General features: G+C 35.0%; 3 protein-coding genes across 3 annotated transcripts; 1 reads left to right on the top strand and 2 right to left on the bottom strand.

Annotated features, from left to right (window-relative positions):
- Positions 1-90: 90 nt before the first annotated feature.
- On the bottom strand, positions 91-2,633 carry LOC21409251 (thiosulfate sulfurtransferase 16, chloroplastic). Its single transcript, XM_024177083.1, has 6 exons — positions 2,323-2,633; positions 2,070-2,180; positions 1,813-1,886; positions 1,410-1,480; positions 1,257-1,310; positions 91-403 (listed from the first exon to the last, which is right to left on the bottom strand). The coding sequence occupies exons 1-6, from the start codon at positions 2,508-2,510 to the stop codon at positions 329-331; spliced, it is 573 nt and encodes a 190-aa protein (XP_024032851.1). The 5' UTR covers positions 2,511-2,633; the 3' UTR covers positions 91-328.
- A 1,583-nt stretch (positions 2,634-4,216) lies between these two features.
- On the bottom strand, positions 4,217-5,634 carry LOC112095319. Its single transcript, XM_024177039.1, has 4 exons — positions 5,518-5,634; positions 5,153-5,365; positions 4,841-5,072; positions 4,217-4,725 (listed from the first exon to the last, which is right to left on the bottom strand). The coding sequence occupies exons 1-4, from the start codon at positions 5,632-5,634 to the stop codon at positions 4,217-4,219; spliced, it is 1,071 nt and encodes a 356-aa protein (XP_024032807.1).
- A 9,193-nt stretch (positions 5,635-14,827) lies between these two features.
- LOC21409250 (thiol-disulfide oxidoreductase LTO1) lies at positions 14,828-18,113 on the top strand. Its single transcript, XM_010114971.2, has 6 exons — positions 14,828-15,303; positions 15,857-16,113; positions 16,227-16,339; positions 17,006-17,156; positions 17,587-17,724; positions 17,831-18,113. The coding sequence occupies exons 1-6, from the start codon at positions 14,868-14,870 to the stop codon at positions 17,921-17,923; spliced, it is 1,188 nt and encodes a 395-aa protein (XP_010113273.1). The 5' UTR covers positions 14,828-14,867; the 3' UTR covers positions 17,924-18,113.
- Positions 18,114-18,618: the final 505 nt, after the last annotated feature.

The raw sequence follows: 18,618 nt of genomic DNA, 5'->3' as shown, positions 1-18,618 counted from the left end.
ATGACTAAGACCATATTGTACATATGCATGCTCTAATTAACGGTTCAAGCGTTCAACATATCAAAGAAAAGCAAAGCACTCGTCCACATAAAGTTGACAATTATTCTTTTTTTTTTTTTGGTTATTTCTTATATACATGGCGTTTCATTTGCTATAATTTACGCCCCAAAGTGATAATTATTCAAGTACAATATTTTTCTGCCACGATTGTATTGCTAATTAGACTACTTGGTTATTGAATTTATTTTCCCATTTTTCTTTTGATCAATTTCTCTCTTGCATAACAACCTTATTACATGGTCAAACGACAATGGGGGAATTCCAAACTCTACAACTCCATTGGAAGTGAATTCTGTGCCCAAGCAGCATGTCCACCAGCTATGTCCGTAATGCAAGAGAAGCCCTGTGTAAAAAATAAAATAAAATAATAAAATAATGAAAGCTGTTTTAGAACTCACATTTTGAATCCAAGATATCTGACATAACCAATAAAAGTATTTAAATTAAACTTCCTACAAACTTTATTCCATTGGAAGATATAAAGTTTTCAGAACGTAAAAGATTTTACAAGTAGAAAGAAGATGCAATTACTTATTTGTCCTTACTTTTCTTTAATGAAATATTAAATAATACACATAAAAAAAAAAAAAAGAAGAAAAGGTAAGATACTAATAGCCTAAATTTTTTTTTTTTTTTTTTTTTTTTTTTTTTTTTTTTTCTCTTTTGTGAACAATTGTTCATTTTCTTTCTTTCCTATTGTACCAAACAATGGCAAGTTGAAATTGCTTTTGGAACCTCTAAAAACACTTTGTAGGGGGAGGGGGAAAAAAAACGATGCAACCACATCAAATGAAAGGAAAAAACATTATCTTCTCTATAATATATATTATCTTTTTATCTATTTTTCTTTCCGTGTTCCATCATGTGTCTCTCTCTTTCTTGTCTAAGAGGACACTCATTTTTAGCCATTGGATATATGTAGGGGGGGAAAAAAAAGATTCCAATTAGTGCCCCTTTTTGTAACACATTCATAAAAGATGACTTTGGAATAAAGCTTTTGAAAAAATTTGGAAGCATTACAAGTATCTAGTTGACTTTTGAAGTTGATATTCAACCAAATGACCATGAATATATGTACCACTTTTAGATCCAACAACCAGAGAGAACAATTTGCTTAGTAACAAAGTTAAGATCCTAAAATTAGGTTTCAATAAAAAAAAAGAAAAAAATTAAAAGGTTTCAAGAGTATATCTTACAGCAGCTAAAAGATCAGTTGCAGCCATCATGGACCTTTTCCCACTCTGACATCCCTGTGTAAAAATCAAGCAATTAAACCATAACATTTCAAATTTATAAGAAAATACTTCATTGAAACTTTTTTTTTTTTTTGTTTCTTTAGGAATACTCACAACAATAATTTCATCTTCCTTTCTGAAATGGGATGAAACTTTTGCCAGAAAGTGGGGGTTTATTGTCATCCCTGCACAGAATCAAAATTTTGAAAACAGAGAAAAACAAGTTTAGTCCCTATATAAGTGAATCAATAATACACTATCTTTTATCGATCATTTCTAATATATTGCATGCATGCCTATGTTTCTTCTAGTAATTATAAGAAAAATTTTGGTTTTGAAGTAAGAAGAAACAAAATCTAAACCAAAACGCAACTTGGGTGTTTTTAAGAAAGTAGTTACAAGAAATGGGAAAGCAATTTCTTTAGCCACTTTCTAACATATATATATATATATATATGTACATATATATTATATATGAATCAAAATATTAAGAATATATATATATATATATGTATACCTGAGCCAACTTTGTACATGTAAGGGATGTTAACAGCTCCTGGGGCATGTCCTGCACTGAACTCCTCAGGTGTCCTGTATATTACAAATTAATCACAACCCAATTTTACGCACTTTCTTGTTTTTTCTTTTTAACATATACATATACATATACATATATATGTATATATCCATCTTAATTCCAAAATTAAAAAACTAAAATTTAATGAAAGAATTAAAAAAAAAAGAAAGAAAAAGAAAAGAGGCTAACTAACCAACCTTACGTCCAAGTAGCGGTGGCCGGCTAGTAAAAGCTCGTAGGCGACACGAACCGGCACCGAAGTCGGAACTCCGACCGCCTCAAGATTCCCTCTCAGAGTGGCCTTTAAACTTTCTCACCATCCAAACACCACACCAAGTCAGCGACCGAATCAAAAAATTAAGAAATAATAATAATAATAATAATAATAAAAGGGACGGACATATATTAGAAAATTAATCAAATTTTATTTGACTTTCTTTTGTTGATTACCTGAAGAGGACAGAACTAGAAACCTGGTGGCGTCTGGTTCTGGAGGTACTACGTAAGGCCCTGATTGTGGTTGGGACATTATTAATATTTGCAAACGATCTCTGATGAACATCTTTGACTCTTGGGAGTATAATGGACCCTGTACTGAAGCAATTGGCAGAGGAAGCAAACGACATCGTTTCTTTCATGTTTCTTCTGTGATGTCAAAAAGCAGAAGATCAAGAGAAGAGCTTTTCTTTCTTTCTTTCTTTCTTTACTTGGTTGTTTTTCTGTGCTCTCTTATTAGCCTCTAATGTTTTAGTGGAAGGTAAGAGATGAGAGAGAGAGAGAGAGAGAGAGAGAGAGAGAGAGAGAGAGAGAGAGAGAGAGAGAGAGATGGATGGGGGCAAGGCATGGGTGCAGGGAGGGAGCCAATATTTAGTTAAGAAGGGGCATAAATTAAAAATATAAAAAGTATTAAAAACTCTCAAAGTACTTAGTTTATTAAATTTCTTACTTAAATATAAAATTATGTGTAGGGTTTACTATTTTGTTTAAGTCATCATTTTCATAACTTTTTAGTTCATAAAAAAATTTAGTAGAATAAATGATATAAACGTTTTTAATTATAATATGTTTTTGGTTAATATTATACATGTATAGACACGCGTAAAAAAAATGAGTAATAAACAATTTAGTGGCAAAATTATTAGAAAAAAGAATTAATAATTAAGAGTGTTACAATAAAAAATAATAATTAAGTAGAGACACATTTAAAATAAATATTACTTTAATAAAAATAAATTAGAGAAGAAGTATTTATGAGATAATAATTAAGAATGATTGTGTAGATAGAAATACATTTGAGGACAATTATATTAATGGGTCATTTGATATAAAAAATTTTGTTTGAGATCACTTTTCATATGATAAAACTACATAAAATTGGATTTAGTAGAGATATGCCACGACATATCTATCAGTTTGAGATAAGCCCAAAACAAGGACAGAGATAGAAGAGACAAACAACACAACTACATTGGGGCACGCATATCTTTTATTAGGATAAGTTTTCAAAGGGAGAGAGAGACTTGAAATAAAAACGGCCAAAAGTGGTTTTTGTCTTGGCACAGTCTTCGATGCCTGGTAGTCCACATGTACACGTGGCGTTCCTACCCATTCCCGGCATAATCACCATTTAATTGGGCCCCACCTGGCCCCACTCAAGACTTTGATATCATATGAGTAAGGGTTCTCTTATCTCTAATAGGGCGTGTTTAATTTGTTAATTTAAGTTTTTAATTTAAATTAAAGTGTAATTTTACGTAAGAATTTTTTATTATAATAAAAAATTATATATAATTATTTTTGAGAATTTTTTATTATAATAAGACTATAATTTTAAATTTAAATAAGTGAAATAAATTAAATTTATGTCTTGGCCTTTTTAAAAAGGAAATGTTTTTTTAAATCTTTACTTGGCTGAAGAAATATAAGACGTAATTTCTTGCAATCTGTCTTAGAAAAAGAAAAAAATTTAGCCAAATATAGTTCAGAAGTTTTTTTTGTCGTTTATTGTTTATTGGGTTAAATGTCGTTTAGAATTGTTGTTTTAACTTAGGTTGCGTTCTTTTCAATAACTCCAAATTCAAGATTGGAGTTAAAAAAGTGAGTTTAATTGGAATTGTGTTTGAAATTTGAATTGTGTGTTCACTTAGACAATTTGTGAGATGTGAACTTGAGTTTTGTGTTCACTTTGACAAAAACATAACTCCAAAATTTTGCAAGTATTGACATGGATTTTTTGACTACACATTAATACACCTACACTCATAAATAACAGAAACGTCCATAAGTTCATTACAACATATTGTAAAATAAATACGGTAGTCGAAATTGCGGAACAAATATGTAACTACCGATTGCGATATGCTTCCAATGCCGCCCACATGCTAGCTGCCATCTCGTCCCTCAAAATATTCATTTGTCTACGATTTGCGGAGTTCTGATTTTGTTCCGTTCCGCGATCAGGATTGTGATTCTGATTAACATCCTGATCTGCATTCTCTGGATCAATTTCAAAAACTGGAACTCCGTCTCGTGTGTACTGGTTCAGTAGCTCATCGTTATTGTTGTACATATGTATGAAATTGTGAAGCACAGCACAAGCAATAGGAATTTGTATCTGTTTCTCTATTGGGTAATTATTTATGCACTTGAGTATGCGGAACCTTACTTTCCAAACACCAAAAGTGCGCTCAATACCATTTCTTAGGGACGAATGCGTGTAATTGAACAACTCACGCTGAGTTCGAGGACGCCCACATCTTGCCCTATACTCTTGAAGGTGATATGTGCTCCCCCGGTACGGCGCCAAGAAACAATCGTTGGCCGCGTAGCCAGAGTCTACAAGGTAGTATTTACCTGCATTCGCCATTACAAAGCAATAATTAAGTACGGCCAACTCTTTAGTGATGTCAAGCAACCAACGATGATGCTTGTTTATCAACATATATAGCAAGGATTGGGGTTGACATACCGGGCGGTGGAGTTGGGAAATTTTTTTCTCGTATCCCCACTACGGATGCAAGAACGCGCGCATCATGTGCCAATCCCTCCCATCCAGCTAATATGTAGGTAAACTTCATGTCAAATGAACATACCCCTAACACATTTTGGGAGTAAAAACCCTTCCTATTCCTCCATACTTCGGGGTTACTTAATGGTGGAACACAAGGGACATGAGTCCCGTCGAGAGCTCCAACACAATTCTATAATCAATTAACAACAACGAGGTTAACAATCTTATAATGTTAGTTGCTAACGATATGACATACGACTAATGACATACCTTAAACCATGGCAAATACTTGCTTTCATTCGCAGCAATGACTGGATCAATAATGTTAAAATTCGGGGGTGTTATGAAATCATGCCGCAGGTTATATATTGCCTCCAATACAGCCTCGAAGTATTTGAAAATTGTGGATCCAGAATGCTGCCATTGATCCTGCGATTCCCTATTGCTTTGGCTTTGGGACACAATGTATAGGAAGATAAAGAGCTGCTCGTCCACATTCAAATTCCAAATGGGTCTCAGATATCCTTTAAGTTCTAAGAGTGAACTCAGGTGCTTAAAACAGTCACTGCCCATCCTAATCTTATTCCGAATTACGTCCTCATGACCATCAAGCAAGTAATCAACACGCATAATACCTGTGAACGCGGAGGTGTGCTTAGGTTGAGGTGGGGGCTCTCAACGTAGGTTTGGTAATACCAAAGAATAGCCGCGACACCTGCTACCTCATAGTCATCATCAGAGTCATCGTCCATTGTGTTGTTGGGCGACGCATTCGAAGGCCCTCACATTACAACCTGTTCGCCAAATCTGTTACAGTACAAGTCACCTGTAGAACATAGTTATTTTTGAAATTGTGCAATAATGCAATGGCAAAGTATAAGAGTCACTACTAAAGAGCTGCCCATTTCATAACAAGTAAAATCTTTAATGCAAAACGTCATCGCTGTCATCAGAACACTAATTGAAAGAGAAAGCAAATGAAGTAATAGTTTCGAAGTACAACGTAACTCAATAAATGATTACAACATAGTTAAAAACCTCATAATTAAGAAAATTGTCCGGCACTGTCTAAGCCTCATAAATAAGAAACCTCATAAATAAAAATACTCATACATAAAGAGCCTCATAAATAAAAAGCCTAACAAGTAGCTACTCCTCATTGCTTCCTCCACCAAAATGACCGGAGTTAGGTGGAAAAGGCATGTAATAGGGTGGTGGACATTGAAAGTTTGGGGGATGGGGAGTAACATTTGGGGTCATATTTTGGATTGGTGGGTGTTATGGTTGCACGTGGTGAGGTGGTTGAGAGAAACTGGGTACTTGTGGTTGGCCAAAGGTAGGAGGTTGTTGGCCATAGATTGGCGGTTGTTGGTAAAATTATTGGAAAATTAATGGCATCGAGTGCGCAGCGGAATTTAAAAATTTTAATCAACGTCAAAGCCAAACAAGAACATGTTCATGATGCTATATAACATAAATACTAAAGATCTAAAACATACCTTTTGAGATTTCAGGAAACTGCACGTCTGACAGATGTAAGCGTTCCAAACAGCAACCGGAAGAGCCTCAACCAACTGGTCTTCTTTGCTATTCTCGTTTCCACAATCGGTGTGCGGGTGGGCACACGTCGTTTAATCTCCTCTAGGTATTCTTGATCTCCTTCCAATCACAAGAGAACCAAAGAAAAAATTGTTCTTGAGAATTAAACAATTTTTCCTCTCAGGAATCTTTTATCAATAGCCTCCAAAAAGTCTCTCAAGTGATCTGATGAGTAATGTGACTTAATAGGCTATTTATAGTGTTTAGGAAGTCATACTTTCGTAACAATTAGGTTTCCCAAAGTTCTAATCGCATCCAGAGTCGATTTTGCCATGTCATCATGCATTTTACGTTACAACCGGTCGACCGGTGACAGAAACATTATAACTCACCGGTCAACCTGTCTTCACTAACCGGTCGACCGGACCGGTCGACCTATGACCGGTCTACCCAACCGGTCGACCTGTCTGCACTGACGAAAGTTGTTTTTCCTAGTTTTTTCAATACGGGAAACTTGCATAGAGCCTCAGTTTTGATTTAGCAACCCAATTGAGAAATTGCCTGATCAAAACAGTCATATAATAGTCTTCCCATATTAAACAACTCTTAAAACAATAATTCAACCAATTTATCTAGAATTAATTTATCAATTAATTCACCCGATAAATCACCCTTGAATTAACTTTGAACCTCTTTTACGGAAATAACACAAGTTACCAATGTGTAGGAAATACACCGTATCGTTACAGGAAAATATGTGAGCTAGCAAAGGGACCCGATGGACATATATAAATCAAGCTCCTATAATCACAACGCTACTTGTAAACCAACAAGTCCGTCTCATGATTATAAAACTCTAGCGCTATTCCACTAAAAGCCTAGAGCTGCACTCCCGATTTATATAGCGTATTTACAAAGCTCTGATTAGCTCTAGTCCATGACTCAATATATTAGTGCATCATCCCCATAGGATATCCATAATTGACTTGAGGTCAAGTTCCGTTTTACCTTCCCGATTACATTTATCTTATGTTCCATTATCCAATGGTTGAGCGCTCATATTTTCCAATCCACTGATAATGCATAAGAGGATATTATTGACTCTTTATAGGAGCTATGGATTCCACTATCTATGAATAATGAATCTACGCATACACGAGTCATACCCCCAATGTACCGGCAAGCGTACCTTTACATAATGTTAGGATGTCTCCCTTTAGTACATCAAAGGATACAAGTCAAGTATACAGGTTCATCATCCATCTCGGGATTAAGATGACAACATATAATTCGTGTGAAGTGAATTGTTTTATTCAAACAGAATTATTAATTAAAACAATTCAACTTTGGTCCGATCCAATATAGATTTTTAGAAACTATACTATATCAATGTCTCCACCCATGGAGTCCCACCTCCGACGACCAAGACAAGCCGTCTCCGTTAGGAAGTAGACAACATAACAATCTTAACATGAATAAACTGCCTAACTTTATTCCCTCGATTGTGGATCATAAGATTTAGACTATCATCTTTAGATTCTTGTCTTCCGCATGTTCTTCACATTACATGCATGACCTAAAGATTTAGAATGACAGTCTCAGACTTTCAGTTTGCTTATCATACATTCAACTATTATGAACATAAAAAGGACAATACATAGATATATAAAATAAACAAATCTTTATTAATAGTCAAAATATCTCAAAGAATATTGTTACATTTATTCCTAAGGGCATAAACGCTAACAATAAGTTGGGTGTCGGCATGAAGTTTTGATATATAGGGGGCTGCATGAAGTTGGAGGCCATGGATGGAGGGGCCATGGTGCAAGGCTGGGTAGTTTGATTCGTTTTAGAGGTAATGGTTCTCATCACGAAACCAACCCTTTGCGTCTCTGTCATATCCAAAAAGAGTTGCTGCATGTGCGGAAACCACCCAATGGCCTCTAAGAATATTATGACAGTGTCATCATCAAGATTCATTTCCTTCACAATCGCTGTACACTGCCGCAGAGTGGTAGGGGTTGCAGGGTTCTGAGAAGCGCTGGAACTGGTAGCCCTGCTACTATTCTTACTTTCTATAGAGGCTACAAGTCGTCCAAGTAGTGCTCTTGCTTCTGGATCGCCAACCGGACGTTTCTGACTGCGTCCAGATTTCTTACCAATTGCCTTAGAGGTGGATGCAACATTCAAGCCCTTCCTAGCGTTGTTCAACCAAGCTCGCATCGTGGTCACAAAAACGTCATCGCTGCCTAACGAATGCGACATCGCCCCCCATTCACCTTCTTCAGCCGAGATTGGAGTTGTGTCTACGTGCTCGGTGGCCGGGTTTTCCAATCCGTTTGCAAATTCTCCACATGCACGGGTACTACCAAAGGCTTCGTAATACAGGTCAAAGTTTTTCAGGGGCTGCTTCTTCGCAGCATTAGCCCACTTCTTGTTCTATGCGACAAAGAAGAATGACATAAGCTAACTCACGTTTAACACATATCCTAACTGATGCTAACTAATGCAAAAAGGGAAAATGAACTTTTGAAATTTACCTTTGCAAAATCGTCCCAATACTCATCCGTACATGTAACAGCGCATGTCGCAGGATCCCAACCAAGGCCTGTGGTTGTACGTATTATAACCTCCTTATCGAACTTGACTTTCAGACGCACTTTCATTTGTTGAACCTTGGCCGCCGTAACTGGGTCATTAAAATGTTTTTGTAGTGCAGTCGCCCAGTCTTCCCAAGTTTTTTTGGGTTGGTTTCCTACCGGTGTATTTACGGTTATACTCTGCGAGGAGTTGCATCAACTCCTTCTGCTTTTGATTCCAATGAAGAGTAGTATCGTCATCATTTCCCCCTCTCGACATCTACCACGACACACCATTTAATAGGAGACACATGAATATAATTTAATAGCCAGCACTCTCGCCAAGGCAAGCAGAATACTTTTAAAAGGCCAGGACTACTGTCTAGTTAAAATCAGTTGCCAAAAGGAAGAAAGCAAAGCAAGACAAGCATCTCAAATATGCATAATGCTAAAACGTAAAGCCATACCACAACACGCTATAACACAACAAACGTAATGGCATCCAAATCACCTATTTTGAGCCACAATTATGTAGTTCATTTGAAACCCAACTATGGAACAAACAAAAATTAGCTTATGTAGTCGGGAAATAAGTCCACACTCATTCAATACAAATCACTAGCTTTTGACCTCAATATCTAGTTAAAATACTAGATGTTCACTGTCCATTTCCTACACTCTCGTATTCATTTTTTCTCCAAGGTTATCTCAAGCCAAACAAGATGAACAATTGGTAATACGGCAGGAAAAAAAATGTTAACATCAAACTAGCACTCCAGAATGTGTTCACAAACATGTCACTTTAGCCTCCTTAAAAGGGAAACAAATCCGATATAAACTAGATTAATGAGTAGGGGGCTTACGTGAATCACCAGAACCGGACAATTAACAAAGGGTATTTTGTCAATGTTCTGCACCACATACACAAAAACAATCATCAATACACCTTCCTTAAAATATTTCCATTTGCAGTGTTGTCATTTCATCTTCCTTTCGCGTATATTTTCTTTTTTTCCCGTAATTTCTCAATTTATTCCTCAGTGGCTTTTACTCCCCTTAACAAATCAACTTGATTAATCCTTGTTAGAGCAGGATCGATCTAAATGATATGTCCACATTCTGAATTAACGCATTTAAAAAAAAAATGGAGGCCCAAACATTTTAGTCAAACCAATTTGGAAGGAGCTGCTGATATGGTAAGAAAGGAAGAACGCGTTTTTATCAAAAACCAGATAAAAAAACCAAAAACTATTATTATGCATAATATCACTTCCACGCAACGGAAACCAGAAGATTCAAACTCTTTCAATCCCAAAATTAGGGGCCAAGACATATTCGTACGCATCATCAAAAATCAAATGGCAAGCAACAGTTGGAGAGTCATTACCGTGTTTGATCCTGTGGAGGACAGAGGCTGCTCTGCTTCAATTAAGCCCAAAAGCGACCCCGACGGATTTGCTGCAAAAGTTCATCGACGGCAACGACAACGAAAGCACCTGTATCGGAGACAACGGCCACGCGGTGGGAAACGACGCCTCACACTACATCGACGGAATAATTCGGCCAGTCGAGTCAACCTCACTCTATTCGGCGCAATTGTCGCCGTTTTGAAAACTCACGAAGACGGGCAAGAAAGTGAAATGGATCTGGGTATGTTCTTTGGCTCAGAATCACGAATTCATGTGTGGTAATGACGGATTTATGGGTGAAAGAGGAAGGGAAAAGCTAGGCCCCCTCGATTTGCAGAAGCCCAGCGAGCGGACTGTGATGGAGCACCTTTCTCAGGGAATCCGACTGAGAAATCAGGCTGGAGGAGACGGTGGGAGAAGAGAAAGCTTCCCCTTTCTCGTGAGCCGGGCAGGAACCAGATGTGAAAGGAAAGAGAGGACACAACGGTAAGAAACACTGTGCTGAAACGTGATTCTGCAGAGGACACTGTAGCATACAGACTCGAGTAAATGGAATTCAAGGGGGTAGTTGATGTTTCAAAACTCGGATTAATACTCGAGTTTGCGATTGTAATGTGAGTTACCGAACGCCACATTACACCCAAAAACGACTCTGAACTGGGCCAACTCAAGTTGAATAGCCTAAACGAACGCCCCCTTATTGTCCTTTGTAGTTTTATGATCTCTCTGATTCAAACCGTATGTTAGAATATTGTTCTAACCACGTCGTTTTTTATGCTGTTGCTATTTACTTTGCAAATCTCATTTTTTTCATATTATGGTTGTTTTATTGATTTTAAAGCTCTTATTTGTTGTTCCTTTCCTTAATTGACGTCGTTTATAGTTTATCATAATAGATGTCGTTTATAGGTTGTCATTTCTCTGATTGTTGTCGTTAACGTGGGTAATGTTGGTCATATCTTTTTCCCTCTTTTTCTTATTTATTTCATTGTCGTCTGTTCTGATTGATGTAGTTTACTACATAGTTTATGCTTCATGTCTCTTTTAATTTATTGTCGTTTCTAGTTGGCGTTTTTACGACTAATTTCTTATATCAGGGTAGGTTGTTTATAGTTGATGTCGTTTTTTTCGTTTTGTTGTTTACCTTAGTATGTTTCATTGTTATATTTTTTGCTGTTTTTTCATTTGATGTCTTTTGAATTTGCTGTGTTTCTGATTGATGTTTTCTTTTAATTATTTTTCAGTAATTTGTTGTTGTTGATGTCGTTTAATCATTTTTTTCCGATTCATGTCGTTTTAAATACTTGTTATTTGTTGTTGTCGTCGTGGTGGTGTCTCCAATTGATCTCGCTTTCAAGTCGAATATCAGAATATTACCGATGTTTTTTTCTTTGTTGTTATATTGTCAATTACGTGGGTCATGTCGTGTCTCATATCTCGTAATCTTCCATTTGATGTCGTTTTAATTTCTTTTTTCTATTTTTTAGACAGCTGCCTTTTTATTTCGTTGTCGTCTACCATGATTCTTAAAAGTTTACCAATTGCCATCGCTTTTGGTTTGCTCTTGTAGTCATTTTGTGTCCTCGTTGGAAAACACTTCCTAATCCACTAATAAATAACATTAGCATTATTCCTACTTCTAAATGGTAATGAATTAGCGTGATAAACAAGAAATGGGCACTTCTATATTTTATATATATATAAACTCCTCTAAACCAAAAATCTAATCCGCAAGCCTTGAGGACAAGGATGGTGCACTTCGGAAAGTCTTCTTCTTCAATTTTCCATTTCTGAATCTTCATTTCAACATATTAGCTACATTAATGATTATCCAAATATACCAACAAATAAAATTTAGTGATGAAGTTTGAAGTGAAGAGACAGAACGGAAAGTTGAAGAAAAAAGACTAAACAGTACAAGACGAAGGAATAAATTATTGCGGCTGTGGTCATAACTCGAAACAAAGATATCTTCTTTTCTTGGTGTATAAGGTTTTGTCCATGATTGTTTATTTATTTATTTTTTTCTCTGCCCATATATGCTTTTTTTTTTCTCTGACGATATATACTTAAATTTCATTTATTTTATCGATTTAAATTTAAAATTTAAATATTATTACAGTAAAAAATTTTTAAAAATAATTACATTTAATTTTTTTATTATAATAAAAAATTCTCACTTATTTATTTATTGTAACTTTTTTTCTTCTTGTTTCCTTTATTTTTTCTCTCATTCATTTAAAACGGGATAAGACTGTGATATTAGTAGTAGTAGTAGTGGGTCAGTGGCCAATAAAGCATTCTGTTCTTGATTGGATTCTTCTTAGTTAGTGGTTCTCCTGTCTCTAACGTCTATGTCTTGTAATCTTTGGAAAAAGAAAAAGACTTCTTCTCGTTCTTGGCAAAGAAATATAGCACATAAGTTTCTTATAATTTCTTTTTTTTTTTTTTTTTTAAAAGAAGATGTTTCCAGCCAAACGTAGTACAGAATTTTCTGGTAGATGTCGCTTCTTGTTTATTGTAATAAATGTCGTTTGGAACGTGTCGTTTTAAATTATTGTCGTTTGTAGTTTTTTATGGTTTCTGTGGTTCACATGGTATGCAGTGTGTCAGAATATTGTTCTAGACCATGTCGTTTTTGTTGCTGTTGTTATTTACCTTGCAAATGTAAATTTTCATATTTTGGATGTTTTATTTTTCTCTCAATGTCGTCTACTCTGGATCATGTAGTTAATATTTGATGTCGTTTTGTGGTTGATGTTGCTTTTTATTTACTGTATTTTTTCGTTTTAATTTTTATAACTAATTTCAGATATCAGAATATGTTTTTTTAGTTGATGACTTTTATTCGTTTTGTTGTTTACCTTCGTAACTTTCATCGTCAAATTTTTGTCGTTTTTTCATTTGACATCATTTGAATTTGTTGTTTGTCGTTATCTAATTGATGTTTTTTTTTATTTTACTGTCAATTGATGTCGTTAATTCGTTTTTTTCTGATTGATGTTGTTTTGAGTTAATTGTTAATTGTTACTGCTGGTCTCGCTTAACGTTTGAAGTCGTCTAATCGTATTGGAATATGATTGTAATTAGTTGACGACGTCTTTCTTGTTATTGTTTGATTACACGGATAATGTCGTTTTTCATATCTTGTTCTTGTTGTCTCTGATTCGATAGATGCCTTTCTTATTTCATTTTCGTGATTCATGAAGTTTACCCGTTGTCTTCGCTTCTCTTTATCGTCGCATGTTTTTGGTCCCGTTGATGTCGTTTCATACTTATTGTCGTTTACGTTAGTCATTTCGCCTTTGTTGTTGTCGTCACCTTTTTATTCGTTTGACATTATTTTTATTAGCTAACCAACCCGTTTATTTGAGGTAAAATACAAATCAAATCAATTATAAATTAGTTTAGAGATTTTCAAATCAAACCAAACCAATTAAGGAACCTAATAGAATCCAAACCAAACTAATAGTAATTGGTTTAATTTGGTTTTTCTAATTGGTTTTAAACTAATATTTTACAACTTCTAGTAAGTCTCAACCATAACTTTGTGTGCTCTTTTATCTTTTTCTCTCTTTCTTTTAAAAATAAAATGAAGTCAAAGCAATTAAATTATATATATATTTATATAATATTAGTTGTGATTTATAATTAAATATGATGTTAAGCTTTTTTAAATATATGAAATAAAACAAATATAGGCAAATCATAGACAAATATTATTACATAGGCTATATTCACGTTAACAAAGAAACAAGACTTTAAAGATAATCACAATCATGAAGAATGAGAGGAGAGGAGTGAAGAGAGCTTGAGGGTAGACTGCGGAAATAATATTAGTACTGTATATATAGATTATGATAGAAACTTTTAGAATTATGATCATTTAATTTTAGAACAAAATAGTTTTTTTAAATATAAATATGTTATAGATATACGAAATACATATCAGTTTAAGAATATAAATAAAAATTGGTTTAGTTTTGTTTAGTTTGGTTTTTTTAAGAGTAAAACCCCAAATTAAACCGAACCAAACCAATTTTTTTTGTTTGATTTGGTTTGAATGGTGTGTTGCACACCCCTATCTACTTGAATTTTATGTCATGTTTCTGTGATTTTATGAAAAAAAAAATAAAAATATATATTTATTATCAAAATGAAAAAAGATGAACGAGAGCAGCCTAATTAATTATAAGTCCCTCCATCCCACTATAGGTTGACGTTTAAGTAGCTCCACTTAAAAGTGGTACCATTTCTCCCACCCCTTATAAAAAAAATAAAAATAAAAATGAATCTGATATTAGTTGTCGTTTATCGTTTGGGCCCGAAACAAAAGGCCTAAACATGGGCTTCAGCAAGGCCCATGAAAACCAAATTGGCAACTGTGGGTGGCCTGAGAACCGAAGAAAGTGAGAGTTGCAGGAGAAGAAGAAGAAGCTCCAGATTGAGGAGACAATGGCGAGCTTGGCCAGCCTTTCTACTCCTCCTCCATTATCATGTCGGAAGTCTCTTCTTCTTCTTCACTCTCTCTCGACATTCTCCATTCTCAAGAAGAAATATTTTCCTTCTTCTTCTTCTCCTACACTTCCACTTCTTGATCGGAAAAGGCTTCTTTTTCCTCCTCCGATCAGATGCTCCTCCTCCGACCCAACTCAAAACGCGGATTCGGAACCTAAAACGACGTCGTCTTCGACACCTCCGCCGCCGCCACCGTCGCCGTTGTCTTCTCCGGGAGACTGGGCGTATAGGTTGTGCGCGGGGCTCGGAGGAATCGGGTTTCTGGAGACGACATATCTGACATACCTCAAGCTCACAAATTCGGCCGCCTTTTGCCCTATCGGCGGCGGAACTTGCGGCGATGTTCTCGACAGCGATTACGCCGTCGTTTTCGGTAATTCTCTTTCGTCTTCCATTTTTTTTTTCGCGTTCAATTTCGTTGCTTGGTTTCTGATGAGAAAATTGAAAATTGAGATTGGAAACTGAAGTTGGAATGATTGATCTGATTCGATTCGTGTATGAGTTATGGAAAGGAAATGCTGTTGTGAATGTAAACTACAAAGAAATTACATCGTACTAAATGTGTTTGATAAAATGTTTCTGTGAAAGCACTTTTGCCTTTTTTTGCGAGGTATTCCTCTTAAAATGATGAAGGATACTACAAAAATAAAAATTGAAATCGAAATTGAAACAATATGAATGAAGGAAAGGAAACGCCTTTGTGGCTTTTAGGCTGCGAAAGAACTTACTTTGTAGGAAATTTGTTTGACAAAAGGTTTCTACGAAAGCCGTTTTGCCTCTTTTTACTTGGTTTTTCTCTTCCATTGATCTAATTGTACTCGTAAATGAATCAAGGAAACGCCTTTATGGCTTTTTGTATTTACTTTGTTGGAAAATTTGTTTGAGAAAAGGTTTCTATTGAAAGCCCTTTTGCCATTTTTGGCCAGGTGTTCCTCTTCCATTGATTGGAATGATTTCATATGGTCTGGTTGCGGCACTTGGTGTACAGTTGACCCGAAAAAGCTTGCCTTTTGGATTGGTTGAATCCGATGGTCGTCAAATTCTACTTTGGAGTACCACTTCAATGGCAGCTGCCAGTGCCTACTTCCTCTACATTCTAACCACCAAGTTTTCAGGAACATCTTGCTCCTACTGTCTCTTATCAGTTCTGCTATCCTTCAGCTTATTTCTCATCACTTTAAAGGTGATATTCTAATTATTTGTTAATTTTTTTGCTTTATTTTAATACGCTACTTAACAAACCGTTTGTTTTGAAATGAGAATGACTGGGAATTGTTCTTGGGGCTTGCGTTATAGGATTTCGGATTGCAAAATGTTCAAAAGGAGGTCAGCTTACAGCTATGTATAGCCAGCTTGGTGGTTCTTACTCTAAACTCATCGTATAGTGCTTTTCGACCTGTGCCCCCTAGGTGATTCGTCTTTTTCACCGACCTTTGCTTTTCGACCTGTGCATCATATAGTGTTTCTTCTTGTTGACATCTATCTTTTTGTTTTGACATCCACACCTTTGTCTTTTTCTCTCCAGCAAAACTGGTTTTCAATTTTTGCATATGGAATCACATTCATGTCTTTATTCATCAGTAGTTGTTTAGAGGTAGCAAAAACAGCATACAACATGGATAAGCAAAGTTATTGTCGGCCAAAACACATCAACAATAAATAATGTCAAAATTCCGTGCAGGGACAATTTGCAAAGTATGACTGGATTTGATGCTGTAGCCTTTCACTGTCATTTCGTGAAGTTAAGCTAGATTCTAGGTTTATTATACATTCTCATTTTTTTAACATATTGTATAGGTCTCAAACAGCTCGAGTTAATTACAGCTCCTAAAACCTTTGTTGAGGCTTATCCATCGTTTGATTGTGACTCATAACTTTAGTTGGATTATGTTCAGAAATGAACATTTTATCAAAAAGAAAAAATGAAAAAGAAAAATTATTAACATTCCAAATTTCATCTTGGTTGCTGAGGAGCTCTTTAATATTTTTATATCCTAATCTAATATGATGCTACACCCTTGACCTTGAGAAAAACTTTGATGACATTTTCCCTGCTTTTATTTTTTTTTTGGCAGAAACATGGATGATGTTAACCTTCCGTATTTTACAACTGAGATAACAACACCATCAAGTCCTTATGCTCTTTCTCTTGCAAAGCATCTGAATACCATAGGTGCTAAAATGTATGGGGCATTCTGGTGTTCACACTGCGTGGAACAAAAAGAGGTACTTTTTTCTTTAAGTTGTGTTACAAGTTGATCAACGCTTAGATTGTTTTCTCTGATGTTCACAGATTTAGTGTCATTCTAATATTATTACAGATGTTATCTCATATGTTTGTTCTTATTTTAGCCAGTCCTGTCTGCGCCTTGGCAAAACGCTCTAAGGGCGGCTCCCATGCTCTGCGTGATATACACCAAACTAAAATAGGACCTTTCTTTTCTGCATGGGCTATGATGAACATTCACTGTTTGTGTTAGCTTGTTATATTATATTTCGCGGCAGGACAAAATTTCTTGGGTTTAAATAGTTGCTTAATCGCATGTCCGACATACTAAGGCCCCAAGAATTTTCACCAATTGTTTCTGATGCTCATTTAGTTTAGAGAGAGAAAAAAAAAATCACTCTTTTAACAGATATGTTATAAATGTAACAGAAGTTTGGACAAGAGGCAGCAAAGCTGTTAAATTATGTGGAATGCTTCCCTAATGGATTCAGTAAAGGAACAAAAATGGAGAAGGAATGTTTAGACGTTGGAATCGAAGGTTTTCCAACATGGGTGATTAAAGGGGAGGTGGGTCATGCTAAAATTATAGCAATTAGACCTCTGCAATTTTTATTTTTAGCTCTTTTCTTTAAATTTCAATTAATCCTAATAGAAGCTTTGCCATTTCTTGCAGAAAAAGAGTGGAGAATTAAAGTTTTCGGAGCTTGCAGAGTCATCTGGTTTTACATCTGATGAAGTTACTCAGTCAACGGAGGTTGTCCAATGAAATAGGGATTTTTTACGTGTATAGATTGTTGACAACTTTCTCCTGATTTAGATACCTTAATTTATTTAAATTTTGTAACTATTTTTTTTAGTGGTCAAGAGAAGTTGTAGAATAGTGGGGTATACAAATTAACGGTGAATGAAACATGTTTTTGATATTCCTAATAATGGAGTGATATTCCTAGTAAGAATTATGCGAATAAAGAATTTTTTTGTTAGTCATCGTTCAGTTTTTTAATTAAAATTTTTAATTCGAATTGAGATGTAATTTTATGTGGGTTATTAACCGTACTAAAAAAAGTTAGAAATGATTTTTTACGAAAACTTTTAATTATAATAAAATTAATTTTTAATTTTTTATAAGAATTTTTAACTATAATAAGTTAAAAATTTAAATTGATAAAATGAACAACCTAAACTTAACACCCACAAAAATAGCTTATAGACATTTAAGCCAATCTGCCAAAAAGTGTGTAGGCTTGTTTCGAAAAACAATCAAGATCCTATAGAAAAAGCAAAAATCAAAAACAAAAATACAAAATCACACTAAAAACTAATAACTTAACTATTAATTCACAAGCTAATCCCAATTTGCACTTGTTAAATTAGTTAATTTAAATTAAGATGTGACTTTATGTTAATTTTTAATTATAATAAAAAAAAATTAGAAATGACTTTTTATAAAAAAAATTAATT

The sequence above is a fragment of the Morus notabilis genome, unplaced genomic scaffold (assembly GCF_000414095.1).
Source record: "Morus notabilis unplaced genomic scaffold, ASM41409v2 Scaffold384, whole genome shotgun sequence".
NCBI lineage: Eukaryota > Viridiplantae > Streptophyta > Magnoliopsida > Rosales > Moraceae > Morus > Morus notabilis.
The sequence above is the reverse complement of the archived record's forward strand: the minus strand, read 5'-3'. Positions and strand labels throughout refer to the sequence as shown.

What these genes read in the sequence shown, in the direction of transcription:
- LOC112095319 (XM_024177039.1), bottom strand. Translation starts at nt 5,634, where the DNA reads ATGGACGATGACTCTGATGATGACTATGAGGTAGCAGGTGTCGCGGCT. An exon ending in AGTATTTGCCATGGTTTAAG is followed by an intron (nt 5,073 to 5,152) that starts GTATGTCATTAG and finishes AATTGATTATAG; the next exon opens with AATTGTGTTGGAGCTCTCGA. An exon ending in TTTCCCAACTCCACCGCCCG is followed by an intron (nt 4,726 to 4,840) that starts GTATGTCAACCC and finishes TGGCGAATGCAG; the next exon opens with GTAAATACTACCTTGTAGAC.
- LOC21409251 (XM_024177083.1), bottom strand. Translation starts at nt 2,510, where the DNA reads ATGAAAGAAACGATGTCGTTTGCTTCCTCTGCCAATTGCTTCAGTACA. An exon ending in CACCGCTACTTGGACGTAAG is followed by an intron (nt 1,887 to 2,069) that starts GTTGGTTAGTTA and finishes TGTAATATACAG; the next exon opens with GACACCTGAGGAGTTCAGTG. An exon ending in AGGAAGATGAAATTATTGTT is followed by an intron (nt 1,311 to 1,409) that starts GTGAGTATTCCT and finishes ATTTTTACACAG; the next exon opens with GGATGTCAGAGTGGGAAAAG.
- LOC21409250 (XM_010114971.2), top strand. Translation starts at nt 14,868, where the DNA reads ATGGCGAGCTTGGCCAGCCTTTCTACTCCTCCTCCATTATCATGTCGG. An exon ending in CGATTACGCCGTCGTTTTCG is followed by an intron (nt 15,304 to 15,856) that starts GTAATTCTCTTT and finishes ATTTTTGGCCAG; the next exon opens with GTGTTCCTCTTCCATTGATT. An exon ending in TTTCGACCTGTGCCCCCTAG is followed by an intron (nt 16,340 to 17,005) that starts GTGATTCGTCTT and finishes TTTTTTTGGCAG; the next exon opens with AAACATGGATGATGTTAACC.